Source organism: Artemia sp. Qi Xiang Cuo, chromosome 13 (genome assembly GCF_049724085.1).
Source record: "Artemia sp. Qi Xiang Cuo chromosome 13, ASM4972408v1, whole genome shotgun sequence".
NCBI lineage: Eukaryota > Metazoa > Arthropoda > Branchiopoda > Anostraca > Artemiidae > Artemia > Artemia sp. Qi Xiang Cuo.
The window spans coordinates 36,656,889-36,673,947 of record NC_142806.1 but is presented as its reverse complement, the minus strand read 5'-3'; the positions used below and the strand labels follow the sequence as shown (position 1 = coordinate 36,673,947).

At 34.4% G+C, this 17,059-nt stretch overlaps 1 protein-coding gene across 1 annotated transcript in view; it reads right to left on the bottom strand.

Moving 5' to 3' along the window:
- Positions 1 to 17,059, bottom strand: part of mts (protein phosphatase 2 catalytic subunit mts) — a 43,026-nt gene that overhangs the window by 13,863 nt on the left and 12,104 nt on the right. Inside the window, exons 2-3 of the mRNA XM_089099463.1 lie at positions 9,929 to 10,138; positions 3,580 to 3,843 (exon numbers count right to left, since the gene is read on the bottom strand). Coding sequence (XP_088955589.1) covers positions 3,580 to 3,843; positions 9,929 to 10,138 — 474 coding nt within the window. The remainder of the gene's footprint in view (positions 1 to 3,579; positions 3,844 to 9,928; positions 10,139 to 17,059) is intronic.

Sequence of the window (17,059 nt, the reverse complement as noted above, 5' to 3'; positions counted from 1 at the left end):
CGAAGGGCATTCAGCTCAATCTTTGTCCTCAACTGGCTCCCGGCTTTCTTTGAAGTTCTTATACTAACAACAAACCGGGCTTTCGATATGGCATAGCCTCTGTTAGCTTGCTCGATCAAAGTGATAGTCCTTGAAACGGTTCTGTTGTCGTTTTCTGGTATTCTCATCAGTCCTCAATCACTTCTTACCTGTCCAGACTATCCGTTTTGTGGAGAACTGTGATGGAAAATAGGAAGCAAGAGAATCTACTGTTTCTGTTCTAAATCATATTGAAGTTTATTTCATTTCGTCTCCTATTCTAAAACTTTTTAGAAAAGTAACGTATGCTATTGTTTTTTGTCCAATTTTCCGTTTCCTAACCCTCTGATTTACTGGTCCTGAAAACGAAAAAAGGGACAAAAGTACTCGCCTACACTCCTAGTTTTCCGCCCCATTTTTTTTAGAGAAAGTGGATAGTCTGGACACGCTCTAAAAGATGACAATGATATATTTAAAAACTATTGCCACCTCAGGAAACATAGCAAACTGACATTCCCTAATGCTGATTCTGCGTTGCCTTCTTTTTTTTTATAACCATCGCGCCACATTAGTAGTTTATGTACTGCTTGCTTTCCTAAAATAGGTTCCAAAGAGGCGAACTTAAAGAACAATCTAACTTATAGGGATAATTTTTACCGTTTCACGAGAGTATACCATTTGCTTGCTAATCTAAAACACCAGCATGGTTTTAATTTTAGATTTACCCTCATATTCTCACCCTAGACCCAAAGGAAAAGAGGTAGTAAAGCTCTTGTCTACAAGCACCCAAGAAAGAAGTTTTAATGACGTTTCTTGATGGACCCCCCCCTCCCAAAGAATAAATTCACCACTTGGGGGGAGGGGGTGTCTCCAGCATCAATAGTGTGAGGAATAGTGTGCAAGGGACCTGAGATATGGCATTACCTGAAAATAAGACGGAAAAAGCGAAAAAGAAAATTACTAGCAAAATGGTAACTATGATCATGACTAAGTTTCAATGAGAATCATAGTAATAGAGGTAATAAAACGTTGAAAAGAACCATTCAGATGGGCTGACGAAGGTCAATAGGAATCAGCCAGTCTATCATGAGATTCGCCTATGTTGGCAGTGCTGTACAGAATATTTTTACCCATAACAATGCAGTCATTCAAGGTTGCAATTAGCCTTTACTTCAACAACCCTCTTAACACGTTTCGGTTCTAGCTCGGCTGCAACTACCTTTTAGCCAACGTTTCAGGCTGCATTTAAATTTTAATGTCCACCAAAGAGAAGAGGATATCATTTGTCAGTTTTAACTTCCTTTACCACACTGAAAATGTCTTGACAATAACACTGGAAATGACAAAAAGCACTGAACCATTTTCGAAATATTTGGAAACAAGACTCCTTCTGCAGGAGATTTCAGCATAAGACGATGGTGCCATTAGACCAGTCAGCCCAAGTTAACGAAGTTTTCAAAACGCACATTTTCAAGAAAATTACGCTTGATATGGACCGCCATTCCTGCTCCATGTTCGCTTTATTCCATATACCATGGTAATAGAACTCAAAGAATTGATGAAGATTAGGAACTCTTAACTCGGAACTTATTTCTTCTACTCTAGTAAATTATTCGCTCTATTGGGTGGCAAATCTATACCTTTTACAATAGTAATGATTGGTAATTACTTTTGTTAAGGCTTCAGGTGGATCTGTCAAATATTTACTTCTTTTTTATTGTTTACACTTCTTTAAAGGATATTTTCTACCCCATACTTACTATATTTCTTACTAGACTGAATTCCTCGACTGTTTCAAAGCACCCTACCATCTATGAGACCAAAAATGTGTCCTCTTTACTGCACAGTAACACTACTCGGCAGGGGCGGGAAGGGGCGCTCCCCCACCCCCAACTTTTCTGGCATTCGGTAAAATTTTCACCGAAGGTGAAAACTTCGGCAGAAATTTTGCGAAATCGGCAGAAATTTAGCAAAATTCCTGATTTCTGCAGAAAATTGGGCATAAATCAGGTAGCGATTCGGTAATATTTGCGAAGATGCCCCCCCCCCCAATGAAATGAGGCTCGGGACTAACCTGCTATTCGGTACAAATGCGGCGACAAAAGCTATTTCACTGCATAATTGCGGTATGCAGTATCATGAGAAAATTGTGTGGTGTTTTCCTCAAAATTGCGGCTTCACACCGAAAAATGCAGTGTAAGTTGCAATGGAGCCGACGGCCCGGCTTTGGGTCCACCAATCGGACTGGTTTTAGTTTGTATGAAAAGGCCCAAATTTTTCTGAAGAAGCTCGATAACTTGTGAACACTATTTCTGGAGGGGAAGGACAAAATATGGGGGGCTGGAAAGAACACAGGTCCCAGGAACTCAACTTTGATCCTAAAATCATACCAGTTAAAAAATAGGAGAAACAAAGGAACTCAGCTCCATACCAAATCCCATTACCCATTCGCTTTGTTGCAAAGTTTTAAGCTAAAATAGTTATTAACTGTTTAATTAGAACTGTTGTAACAGCATAAAATATTATTAGTTTTCCACAGAATACAATTTAACAGAAAGAAAAAATTAAAGCTATATGTAAGCTAAGAATAACAGTGACTAGTCTAAATTTTAGCAAAACGAATCCCCCCCCCCCCCCTCTGAAAGCAAATACAAAAAATTGGAGACACAGAATCGTTTATATGGTAAAAATGGTAATATGGTAAAGTACTCGTGCGATGCATGCTGTAGTATAGCCACAAATTGTCTAATTGCATACCTTTTTCATTGAATCCACTCAACCAATGGTAAATACTATATACTAAAGAATAAAAATGGCATAGAAAAACTACCAAAATCGTGATCCAAATTATTTTTTAATCCTTGTTAATTACGAGTGTTATTTTTTTTTCCAACAACCCATGACGTGATTCTGGGAGAGATTTACATAAATTCAAATCCATCAGCTAAACCTATATGCAAAAAAAAAAAAAAAATTCTATGACAAGCCCTGAAAAATCAGTTATGATTGTCAAATGTGCAGCTGTGGGCATTACTAAAAAATTATTTTTTCCCAAGAATCCTTTTAATAGAAGTGTTTCGTTAAATTTCATAGCCCCCTTTCCCCCCTCCAAAGAAAAACAAAACAAACTGACCTCTGTAACAAACATAATCAGAAAAAAAAGACTAAAAACAATTCAAATAAAACTGCTAAGAGAATATGGCCAATAAAAAAATGAAAATATTTTCAAACTTTTCTAATCAATTAAATAGACTGACCTATGTAATAATCATAACAAAAAAAAACAACTCCAAGAAAATATCACAAAAATCCATCTCTTGCAAAAAGCTTAAAAATTTCTTATGCAAACGAACTGTGGGTGTTGGAAAAATCATGACTTCATTTTCGAATTCAGCATAGAAAATTACATTGGAAGCACTAAGACCCTGCTTGACCCAAAAACTTTGTTTGAAAGTGTAATCGAAAGCTTCCTGAAAAGAGATAAAAAAAGAAAGTTGGCATGTCTATACGACTTATTAAATTTATATCGTGATCCTATACGTACATTTTTAAATTACTCACCTCATGTGGAACCTCCTGCAGTCTATCCAAAGATCGAATATGATCTAATGTATCAATCGAAGGTGACAAACCGCCATGAAGACAAAATATTTGACCGTCAACTAAGGCTGTTAGGGGCAGGTAATCGAAAAGATCCGTGAAAAACTTCCAAACATTGGCGTTACCATATTTTCTAAGACATTCGTCATAAAATCCATAAACTTGAGTTATTTGTCTGGACTCGTGATTCCCACGGAGGATCGTTATTCTTTCTCTATAGCGCACCTATTAAAAAGAAAACTGTACAGGTTTTGAAAAAAAGACATCTGCAGCCTATCAAAGTTACTTGAACTATGTTTCACAAGTTCCCCCAGGAAAGTTTATGTGATTCTATCAGGATAAATTCATAAATTAAGTTAATCAAACTCAAGAGAAAAAATATAAGTATGAACTAGGATCAACAAGATAATATACATATAGTGCTTCAAGAATCACTATGCTATATAAGTGACAGACTATTTATTCATTATTGAGTACAGCCACATTCGTTCAATCTTTTTTTCTCTCAGAATGCTAGGAGACAATCAAGCAATATGCAGACTAGCTATAATGTCCGGATTTTTATGAATTTGCTCTTATTTCCGTGCTATTCGTCAATATTCATCTTTCTTACCGACTTACCCCATCCCCCCACCACCAAAAAATGGCTTACGAGTTTAGTATCAACCCTGAGAAAAAAGAGCATGTGTAGCTCTCGAGTTTTGTATTGTTTTGTGGTTTGCATTTTGCATTTGTGTTTTGTATTGTCATTGCATGAAGCATATATCAAAATAATCCCCGTCTGCAGCATAGACTGTGTGAGCCATGCATACTAGGGGACATGGCACCCTATCCTCAAACAAATGTCACCCCTTATTATACAAACCAAAAAAAAAAAATATATCAGGTGCCACAGACAAGTATAATTAGGTTTTCAGTTAAGTTTGGCGCAAAACTGCAATTTTTAAGACCATATTATAAAACAGAGTATGTTTGAACTTTCTGGTCCCAGTGGACAACGATCAGCCTCCACGGGGACCCTGGGGTGGGGCGAGGGACAAAAGGAGGCCAGAATTTGACTTATTTTCCCAAAATATAGACTTGGGAAAGCCGGGGGCAACAAGGGGGGATACAATAAGTTAAAATAAATAAATGTATAAAATGAAAAAAAAAACAACTCAAAATAGGGGGGGGGTGAATTGTTGAACCTAAAGGGGATTTCAAATCCTTCCAGTTCAATAGAATATTTTAGCACTCTTTGAACTTGGTGGAGCTAATTTTTGTAGGAGGGTTAGATTGGAAAGTTTAAAAATTTAAAACCTAATTTTGTTTTTCACTATTGAGTAGACAGTTAGATATTTCGAAGATAGAGAAGGACATTTTTTAGGTTTGAAATGTAATTTCATCAATCATCATTTCTTGAGTGTTTGAAGTGCACATGAAAGAGTATACATCCCTAAGATTAGACGTGACCTGTTTCCATTTTATTTTATAGAATAATCTCTTACTTGGAATAAAAAATGGCTTCAAAACAGTGTTCCACTGCTTTGACGGTTGTATAAACAAGTTAGGAACTTTCCTTGGTTCCCGTGCAACTGAAGTGTTGTTTAACTTAACTCCGTGTAACTGATCCCTCATGCAACTGAACCTCGTTCAACTAGCCTCTCTGTAGCTCAACCCTGTTCAACTAAACCACCATGAAAATCAGCTCTCATTCAACTCGACCTTCATTCAAGTCAACCTCCATGCAATTTAACCCTCATGCAACTCAACCCGATGCAATTTAATCTTCCTTAAATCAATAATATACCTAGAAAATGTAATTCGGCCCATTTTGTTGGAAGTGATAAAATTTGACTTGAATGAAATGTTCTTTATTCATTGGTTAATTCTTATGCAAGAATTTCTTTTATGCTGTTTTTTAGAAAAACTATCCCCCCCCCCTGTAAAAAAAAACAATTTATCCTTTTACATTTGAAATTAGTATTGTTCATGCCCAGGGTCCAAACACGCTTGAATTGCATGGTTCCAGCAATGAGGCTGAACAAAAGGTTGAGTAAAAAAAAAATTTGGGTTAAAAAGGGGTTGATTTGCATGAAGTTAAATGATAGGTTGCATTCCACATAAGTTACAAGGGCTCAGTTAAACAGAAGTTCAGTTACAAACAGGCTCCTGTCTTAGTTAGGATTCTACAAATTCTTCTAAATATAAAATAAGAAGTACATTGGATGTTAAGAACAAGCAACCACCATTCCTCTTCAATACTAGCCAACCAGGCTCACGAGTAAGCTAACAATTTATGGTTCCTTTGGAAGTCAAATCATACTCAAACGTGTTAAAAATTTTATTAGAAATACAATCAGAACCCTTACCAATGCATGAGAGGAAACTGTAGGCCTATAAAAGCCACTACAAGTAGCTACCGCCTAACTAAGATGAAATGGAAGGATTTTTCAAAGCCTTGGGAAAGATGTGCAGCAAAAGCAGAGATAGAAGAATGTTGCCAGGCCCAACTAGTTCAGTACGCTAGTGCTTGATCCAACATACTGAAAACCAATTTTATGACAAATATTTTCTTTTGTACTTAACATTGAAAATAAACATTAAAATTATAGTAACATTTTGAACTGATGAGCTTTCAGCAATTAATATCATTATGCATCAAATATTCAGTTTAATTTATTAGTTCTTTTTAAAGTTGTTAAAGACGATTATAGTTTCACTATAAAGAAGTGTTTCGATGCTGCCACCTTTCGTAAGTGTAAATGAAAACCAAAAGCCTTCTATGTCTTTGGCGCTTAACTGAAAACGGATTATATTACAAATATTTTTTTTTTCCAGTTCTTACAGTATTGAAAATAAAAATACAATTACAGTGAAATAAATTCTTGAACTGATGGATCTTTCAAAAACTAATCATTATACATCTAATATTCAATTTGATGTTGTTTATACTTTCCAAGACTGTTCAAGACGCATATAGTTTTCAGTAAAGTGCCAATGACGCAGTAGGTTTTAGACTTTTACAGTGAGAGGAGGTCATACCCAATATCTTGTTTGTGGTGATTTTCGTTCGTTTCAAGCTTGATTTGCATATTCAATTTAAGTTTCACTCGTTTTAAGATTTATTTATTAATTTGCATTAATATCTATTGTATGTTTGTTTGCATTGATTGTTTATTTAATTTCTGTTTGTATTTAGTTTCATTTATACTTCAATAGGAAAATATTTTGTTTCGTTTTAAGCTTGATATTCATATTCAGTCTAAGAATTACTCGCTTTAAGATCTATTTATTCATATAGCTTAAAACCCTCGCCTTGGGTATAACCTTATATGCCCCCAGGGCATAACTTAAAACCCTTGCCCTGAGCGTTGTGGGGGAGTGTCCTCCTCAAAAACATATTTTCTATCTGGAAATCAACTACGCTGAACAAAATGGCTATCTCAAAATTTTGATTGGATGTGTTTGGGGAAATGATGGGCGTGGGGGGGACTAGTTGCCCTCCAATCACTTTCAACTATTAAAAAGGGTACTAGCCCTTTGAATTTACAATTGAATGAGCCTGTTTTGAAGTTTCTACTACAACGCCTTATATGAAAACCTTATATGCCCCCGGGGCATAACTTAAAACCCTTGCCCTGAGGTTTTTGGGGGAGTGTCCTTCTCAAAAACATATTTTCTATCTTAGTTGCCCTCCAATCACTTTCGACTATTAAAAAGGTCACTAAAACTCTCGATTTCCAATCTAATGAGCCTGTTTTGAAGTTTCTACGACAGCGCCTTCTATAAAAACCTTATATGCCCCCAGGGCATAACTTAAAACCCTTGCCCAGAGGGTTGTGGGGGAGTGTCCTCCTAAAAAACATGTTTTCTATCTGGAAATCAACTATGCTGAACAAAATGGCTATCTCAAAATTTTGATTGGATGTGTTTGGGGAAATGGTGGGAGTGGGGGGGGGGGGAGGCTAGTTGCCTTCCAATCACTATTGACTATTAAAAAGGGCACTAGCCCTTTGAATTTCCAATCAAATGAGCCTGATGATAAAAGTTTCTACAAGAACACCTTCTATAAAAACCTTATATGCCCCCAGGGCATAACTTAAAACCCTTGCCCTGAGCGTTGTGGTGGAGTGTCCTCCTCAAAAACACATTTTCTATCTGGAAATCAACTACGCTGAACATAATGGCCATCTCAAAATTTTGATTGGATGTGTTTGGGGAAACGATGGGCGTGGGGGGGCTAGTTGCCCTCCAATCACTATTGACTATTAAAAAGGGCACTAGCCCTTTGAATTTCCAATCAAATGAGCCTGATGATAAAAGTTTCTACAAGAACACCTTCTATAAAAACCTTATATGCCCCCAGGGCATAACTTAAAACCCTTGCCCTCAGCGTTGTGGTGGAGTGTCCTCCTCAAAAACACATTTTCTATCTGGAAATCAATTGCGCTGAACAAAATGGCCATCTCAAAATTTTGATTGGATGTGTTTGGGGAAACGACGGGCGTGCGGGGCTAGTTGCCCTCCAATCACTTTCAACTATTAAAAAGGGCACTAGCCCTTTGAATTTCCAATCGAATGAGCTTGTTTTTAAGTTTCTACAAGAACGCCTTCTATAAAAACCTTATATGCCCCCGAGGCATAAATTAAAACCCTTGCCTTGAGGGTTGTGGGGAAGTGTTCTCCTCAAAAACATATTTTCTATCTGGAAATAAACTACGCTGAACAAAATGGCTATCTCAAAATTTTGATTGGATGTGTTTTGGGAAATGATGGGAGTGGGGGGGGGCTTGTTGCACTCCAATCATTTTCTACTATTAAAAAGGGAACTAGCCCTTTGAATTTCCAATCGAATGAGCCTGTTTTGAAGTTTCTATGACAACGCCTTCTATAAAAACCTTATAAGACCCCAGGGCATAACTTAAAACCCTTGCCCTGAGGGTTGAAAAAAATAATAATAATAAATAAATAATAAAACATTGGAGCTGTATGACCTTTACTATAGGCAACGCTACAATTCAATTCAATTCAAACTTTTTATTTCCTCCGAATACGAAGAGTAAAAAAAAAAAAAAAAATAATAACCGCTAATCAACAGGCCATAAAATTATTTTAAACTATATAACAACAAATACGCAAAGGCCTTCAATCAAAATTACCACACAAATTAACACTTCATTCAATAGATAATAAATTAACACTTCACAAATTAACACTTCATTTGAAAATTAAATCAAATAAAATATATTAAGCTTCGTGCGCAGCTCTATATATAAAAAAAACGAAGAAATAACCTAATGATAAAATTAGCTTCCAAATATATTTATTCTGAAACTCATCAGGATATTTTTTTCTGAATATTTGTCTGATTTATGCTGAAGCCCTTTACCATATTGGTTTGTCATGAAAAACTAGGCCTGTCACCTGTTAATTTAACAGATTTGTATTTTCACGTGAACATAATTTTAATTCCTGAAGCTGTTTAAGTGTATTGTTAATGTGGTTATAAATACATAATTGACAAAATGATGCAAGCAGGTTTCTTTTTGCTATTATGAAGAATAAAGGAATTATTTATTTGTTTCAACAAAATCTGATATAATGGATTGATATGCCACACCTCCCATGCCTTGAGAAGTTTCTTTTCAATTCTGAGAAGCATGCATCTTCCAAAGAGTGTGCCACTTATTTAAAAATGTGGTACAATCATGTTTAATTGAAGGCGGAATCAGCAGTTTTCCATGGGTCATAACAGCCACATGGTTGCTTGCATACCCATGAATACTTATTCACTCATCAAATGTTTGAATTCCTAATCCTTCTGTGGATAAAATGAAAACAATAGGCCTACTGAAAAGGAAATGAATTACATTAGCTTGATATTTGACAAGGGTATAAATTAGCTTGATATTTTAATTTTAACACTGTTGACAATTCAATCAGGAATATTGCCAGAAAGCCATTTCAGGAGAGGTCTGACTATGGAGAATGTAACTTAAAGCCATTATATATCTAAAAAATACATTTTTTTTAATTTCAGGATATAAAAGGCGAAGTTCCAGATTCACTCAAGGCTATACCACTAATCTTAGGAGATAAAATACAGAAAAAAACACATATATGACAAATTCGAAATAGATAATTTGATTTGTTTAGCATTTCAAATATACTAACAGCTTATGTAACAATTTTAGTTACAATTCAATTGATTATATTGATTCTTCAGAAGAACAAAAAAATGGAATATGAAAGGAAAAAGCCAGTCTAACAAATTAGACAATGAATGCTTTTTGTCCTGTTTGTAACAGAAATAGATCAATTTCAATACCTTTAATGTGACTAGTAGGCTAACTGTCTCAACTGAATAGTACCCTCGATCAACATAATCTCCCATGAACAGGTAATTAGTATCTGGAGATTTGCCACCAATTCTGAACAGTTCCATTAAGTCATGGAATTGACCATGGACATCACCACAAACAGTGACAGGACATCTCACTTGCTGAACGTTTGACTCCTTAGCAAGAATTTCTTTGGCCTGAAAATGAGATTATGATACAGTATTATAATTTACTTATATTTTTCATTGCTGTTCTTCTGTTGTGAAATCCTCCATTTAAATCAATCATGCAATATAACATATAATCAGCAGAATAAGCAGAGCCTATCCATGGGGTAAAAAAACTTAATTAATAGAAATTTAAAAAAAAGAGGAGACAGCTCTTCACCACACTCTAGACCTGGATCGTAATCAAAATATGCAAAAAAATTTATATCTAAAACTCATAATTTCAGTAAAATATTATTCCAATATTTTTTTCTAAATAAATTTACTACAACTACAATCACGCTACTACAATCTTTGCTTAATTATCTACATTATTCCAACCTTTATAAAAAAAGACAATGTTGATCTGATTGTGATGGCTTGAGGAGCATGAAGACTGTCCTTTAGGCAGGTATAATCTATATGGTAATAAGAACTAGCAGGAAATCCACCAAAGAAACAATTATAACCTACAATTGATGTTTTTAATATTTAAACATAAATGTGAATCAACAAAAATTAATTTAATAGCTATTATGAACTAAATCGGGCAATAAAAAGCCTACATCAAAACCAAATACAATGTTTATACCCCAATATGGCTATTTCATAATATATTCTGGGCTACACTGGGATTCAATCATAGTGAGAGCAATAGCACTGCAGAAGTAGAAAGCAATGTGAGCACAGTGTATTTTTTTTATCAAGGAACTTTGTATAGAAGGAGTTGTTGCAGAAACTTTGGAAGGAGCTTATTTGATTATAAATTGCAAGTTCTAGTGCTCTTTTTGAGTCAAAAGTGATTGGAGGGCAACCAGCCCTCCTCCCATGGCCATCACTTCCCCAAACACATCCAATCAAAATTTTGAGACAGCCACTTTGTTCAGCATAGTTAAATGGTCCAGTAACTATGTCTTTGGGGATGTCAACCCCCCCCCTAAAAAACCCTCAGGACAAGGGCTGTAAGTTAGGTAATTGACACATTGTTTACATATAGTATTTATTATTGACAAAGGTGGGCTTGTTTGACCATGCCCAAAAAGACAAAGGGCAGTCAAGCAAACCTTTCAGAGAGTGTTGAAATAAATGTTGAACCTTTCAGAGAATGTTGATCAGGGGGATTATCAATTGACCAAAAGGAAGTATTTGCACACTATTAATACTACTGCAACTACTATAGCTACTACCCCTACAACTGCTTCTTCTGTAGCAAGTATACCAAATCTGAGGATATTGAAGTGAAAATTGAACTAAATCAAACATACTATATGCATACAGACCCTATCACCAATATTGTTGGAACAGCTTACCATATCAAGCTGAAACTTCCAGGGCACCCGAGGAGGATATTCAACTGAACAAAAGGCAATATGTACATACTACTATAGCTACTACTATTGTCACTACTGAAAAAAATACGACACTACTACTGCTACTACTACTATTAAGGCTAAGCATATGAAGGTAAAAATATAAGAGAATATTATCTATTATTATTATTATTTTATACAAAAAAAAGTAAGCAATAGGCTTATCTTCTTACAAATAGACAATAAACAAGAAATGGACCCCTGGGTATTGATTGGTACCACAATAATCAATAAACTCTTTAGGCTAAATACATTACAAAAATAAGCAAATACACCAAAATGCACAAAAGAGACAAATTCATGAAACTCTTTTTAGGGGCATTGAGTAGAATAGATCATACAAATGCCATAGATAATATGGTTCTGTATACTGCCCTTCATAAAAAGAGGCTCTAACCAAAGTTGTTTTAAAATCTGTAACATTATTTCTTGAAACAACATGGTCAGGTAACATGTTCAATGATTTAATGGACTGATTTACAAAATCACCCTGTCTAACCTTTCTTAAAACCCTTTTCTTATACAATTTTAATGAGTTCTGACATTTGGATTAATAATGGCTAAACTGAAAAAAAAATCACTTAAAGACCAATTATCAACACCTTTGATTATTCAAAATATATTAGCTAAATCAAATTGCAGAGATGGTGAGCTCAAACATCTTATTCTACACTCATAAGGCAAGTACTTCAAATAAGGATCAAATTTTGATGCCCATTTCTGCATTTTTTCAATAAACTGTGAATCAAATTTTCTTGTTGGATACCACACAGATGTGCAGTATTCAACTATTGGTCATGTCATTATCTTATACAGCATAGAAAAGCTTTGCAGATTAAACCTTCTAAACATCCTTTGATATAAAGCAAACAGTAGTTTGTTTTATGTGATACAGCTAATACCTGTTTATCAAACCTCAATTGATTATCAAAAACAATGCCAAGGTCCCTAACAAAATCAACAGAACATATCACTACATCACCAATAGAATACTGGTATGATACTGCATTCAGGGGTCAGCCACAACAAGATGTGCAAGAAAAGTGACTAGTGCCTTTTCCATTCAGAAAGAGTGACAAAAAATGACTATAGACACAACATTTTTCTTATATTTTGCCTCCAGTTTGGTGTGGGTGAGGAGGGTAAAATCCTAATATTTCATTCATTTGTTTTTTTTTCTTATCCTTCATTACAAGGAGCAAAGGTAGTGCATCTTCTGTCCATTTTACAAGTGAAGAATTTTGGGGCCAATAAAAGGTTTGAAAACTTATTTTTATTTGTTTTATGATGTAAAGTGTATTTTTCACTATATTCACTTCTTCAATCCACATTTCAGAAAAGCAATAATCTTAAAAAACAAAATGAACATTTTATTATGCTGCAAAGAGGCAAACTTTCTGAGCTTATCATTAAGGGTTGTCATTTTTAGCTGCAGCTTATCAATAGTTACATGATTGATCTCACCATATTATTTCGTTTTTTATTATTGTCAAGTTGTTTATTATTAGATATTTGAGTATTATCATTAGTATTCAGATAATCTGATTTTCATGCTGAAGAGAAGGAAACGACTAAAGATTACTTTTTTTATGATCACGATGAAATTCAGTGCTGTTTTGTAAATTAGCACTTAAAACTAGAAAATTTTTCAAGCTCAAATTTGTGCCATTTTCTTTGCAAATCAACATTGATTTACCAACTTGGCACTAAAAAAACTTATGTGTGGCCTAGGCTTTAGACTGGGTAACATTACTACAGACCCACAAGCCAAATGATATAACATTCTGTAATTTTTTTTTTTTAGTGGCAAGTTTACTTAAATATTCATCAAAACAGAATAAGCAGATGTAGATAAGATGATATGCTGAAAGAGAAAGGCTATTCAAATACCAATTTATCACTCAATCATTAAAATTTTTCCAAAAGCTTGTTGTCACTGATTGCAAGAAGAAAATTCAGTTAAGTTCTTCTAAAATTGTTGCAATTCGAGGTAGATACAATAGAAAGTCTCTTGCTAAATTATATTTGGTTTTTACAGATCACTTGGTTTTGTTTTGGTCTGGAATTTACCCTATTTTTCACCAAAAAGACATCAGATCAGCTCATTCATATTATTTCTGGTTTTCCTGCTTTCTATTGTATCTGTCTCCATGGTATAGAAATTGGAATCTCATGTCGGTTTACAGTCTTCCAGATATTGGGTCAAGGCTTATGGAACTTGCCAGTAAACTACCCCAGTCTACATATAAGTATCTGCCAGCTCACAGTGTCCTTACTTGTTTGCTGTAGGTTTTGTTCTTTTTTGTTGTTTGAAGTGTTGTTGAAATTGTTTGTTTTATAATATTTTTTTCCTGCAATAGTAATTTATATTTGTTATATTCACAAGCAGGTAATATTCAAAGATTTCAAATATGAAGGTCTAAATTATTAAATGATGCTCCATTAAAACCTGGTCTGCTGTATTAAGTCTTGGTTTGTCTTTTGTCATAAATAGTTTTTTTTTTTTTGTATCTTGAATATTTTTCTTTACATTGGTTACTCTACTCTTATGAAATTTTTAAGTTTTATGTACTCATGTAGGCAGTGTATTACCTACTTTTTTTGCTATACTCCACAATTATCATTTTTTAATATGATGCAGGTTAAAAATAAATTATTATTATTATAAGCACTTCACAACAAATCAATGAGTGCAATCAACAGTTATATTACTTTTCTTTGCCCTGCTGTGTCTACAATAAAAACTGCAATAGCAATATCATATCTAAACATATTTCTCCAAGCCTTTGGGTAGTTTTGCATGATGATAACTACAAGGCACCATTAAGTAAAATATTGATAAAATACCAGTAAAATAGTAAAATAGTTAAAATACTAATTTTACAGGGGTCTACAAAATTATGGTAATACATCTGATTTTACTGTGACCAAATTTATCATTTGCAACACTATTCAGTGCATCACCACATGTTGAGCAGTTATGTCTAAGTATAATTTTACACTTCTTTTTTTGCATCAACTCAAGTCTAGCTGATTGATCTTTCAAACCCGGATACCAAGCAAAGTAGAGACAATACACTCTACCCCCTCCCCCTCACCTGATGTACATATATATAGCCCTATAATTTGCACAGAACTAAAAAAAACTGAATGGTGAAATTCTTACTTTATAATATCCAGTATGTTTCTATTAAGAAGATTATCTTGTTTCCTTCTACTATTATCCATATTTCAAGTCCCATTTCAGAACCTTTGATCCCCATTTCTCAAGGCTGCTGGAAGGCAGTGGTGAGGAGCTGGGGTAATGACATAGTGGAACAAAATTGGCATAAGTAGTTGAATTTTAAGGAAACAAAGGAAACACTCCCAAAGTTTAACCCTGCCTTGACTAAGCATTTTCTACAACTAAAAAGGTCTAAGATGAGAATGGTTACAGAAGCCATAACAGGAATTTGAAATTTTGGGAGGCATCTTACTCAAATAGAAAGGGATGAATTCACATTATGTGAAAAGTGCAAGATGGCTATTGTGGAAACAAGAGGGCATCTCATAAAAGATCATCCAGCTAGTATTAGATTCTGCTTGAGATATTTCATCATGTCACTGTCAAGCTGGAGGGCAGAGTGAAGGAAGGAGTGAAAATGGCTATGTGTCCAATAAAAGAGTCATGCATACTTCCACCATTTATTTGTGCCCCAGCCATTTAAACATTTGCCTCACAATTATTTGAACTATCTGTTTTGGATTTTCTCTGTCTACAATTAGCCATGTCTTGATGCAACCTACTGCAAAATACTTGATAACTTCAATTCAAAATCAATGGACTCAGTCAAGGTCTTCAGCCTTGACTTCATGAATTGAAGTTATCAAGCATTTTGCAGTAGGTTGCATCAAGACATGGCTAATTGTAGACAGAGAAAAGTCAAGACAGATAGTTAGCCAAAGCAATAGCAAAGCCAAGTCTGACAGTTGGCAAGATTTATGGTAATGGCTGGGATCCATCATTGCCCCCCCCCCCCACCACTAATGGAGCATAATTTTTGGGGCTTGGAGGCAATGGGCCTTGAAGGCCTGAGTCGTGATCCAGGGATAATGGGCCCACCCCCATTATAATACTATAATATTTGAATGGGTCATGTGTTTATTACTTTCATTGGTCTCTGAATTGAAAAAATAAATTTAATATTTGTATTTTATGTGATACAAGTTATGCAATAAAAGTGATACTTTTGGAATAAATATAGGAAAATGAGATAATTGGTCTTTCCAAAAAGGTACTCTTGTGGGCTGGTCAATAACTAATGATTTGAAGTACTGAATAATTTTCATAATAATCCAATTATTACCTAGCTTAGAGTCTTAGCAATTCTAAGATACATACACCTCCTTCTGATTCCTACTTGTTAGCAAGATGTTTGGATTATCCTGCATTTTACTCAACCAATCACAACTGTTTTACCCAGTTTATTGCCAATTAATGACTCTATTTTACTTCTGCAGCAACAATTGGGAAAGTTGCACTTCAATATAAATATATGCTCATTTTCTGCTGATTTTTAACACACATTCTTTATTTTCAAAATTGGTAAATGCTTGTAAAAAAAAACAAAAAAAACATTGAAAATCAAAGATCTTCTTCATGAAAAATTTAATTCCTAGTTTACCCTAATTTTTTAAGACATATATGGTTGTTTAACCAGCCTAAAGAATTAGATCTCATTTTGTATCTTCTTTTTCATTATGCAAATATAGCCTGGGCTAGCCTATATTTGTATCAGTGTACAATCAGGCTTGTTGAAAAAGAAACATGTTGAGAAAACAATTAGGATAACATTTTAGAGAAACTAATTTTCAACATCTTTGAAAGGGGTTAGGCTAGGAAAATGAAACATTCAGTAAGGAATCCATTTTTGATGTCCTTGTTCAATTTTCAAATATATAGCTAGCCTATATTGGTATCAGTATACAATTAGGCTTGTTGAGAAAGAAACACATCAAGAAAATAATTACGGTAAAATTTATGAGAAGCTACTTTTCATTATCTTTGGAAGGGGTTAGGTTAGGAAAATGAAACTTTCAGTAATAAATCCAGGGCCAATAAGATACCCCATAAAGGTATTGTCAAATTACTATGTTAACCCTCTTCTGATTTTTTAAGTCCTAGAAATTTGCCTAATTGACAGGTCTATACTGATTAGAACATTGTACCTAATTTTCAGATTCTTTTTCTAGTTTTGAAAATTCAATTTCTGTTACTTGAGCAGAATTTTAAGCCATATCAACAAGTTTTTTTCTAAATGATTGAGTGCAATTGTGAAGCTGAAAACACTTTTCTTGTGCTTCATTTAAGCATAAGATCTATTTAGCAAGATTTAACTTTATAACATAAAGATTTTTGAAGGTCATTAAAGGTTAGTGCCCTTTATTGAGAAGAGTGGAGATAGGTACTTCATAATACCTTCCTAGGACAAAATAAAACAGTAGATTCATCCCTGGAAGTTTCAATTTCCTAAACTAACCCTTTTCCATGATAGCAAAAAGT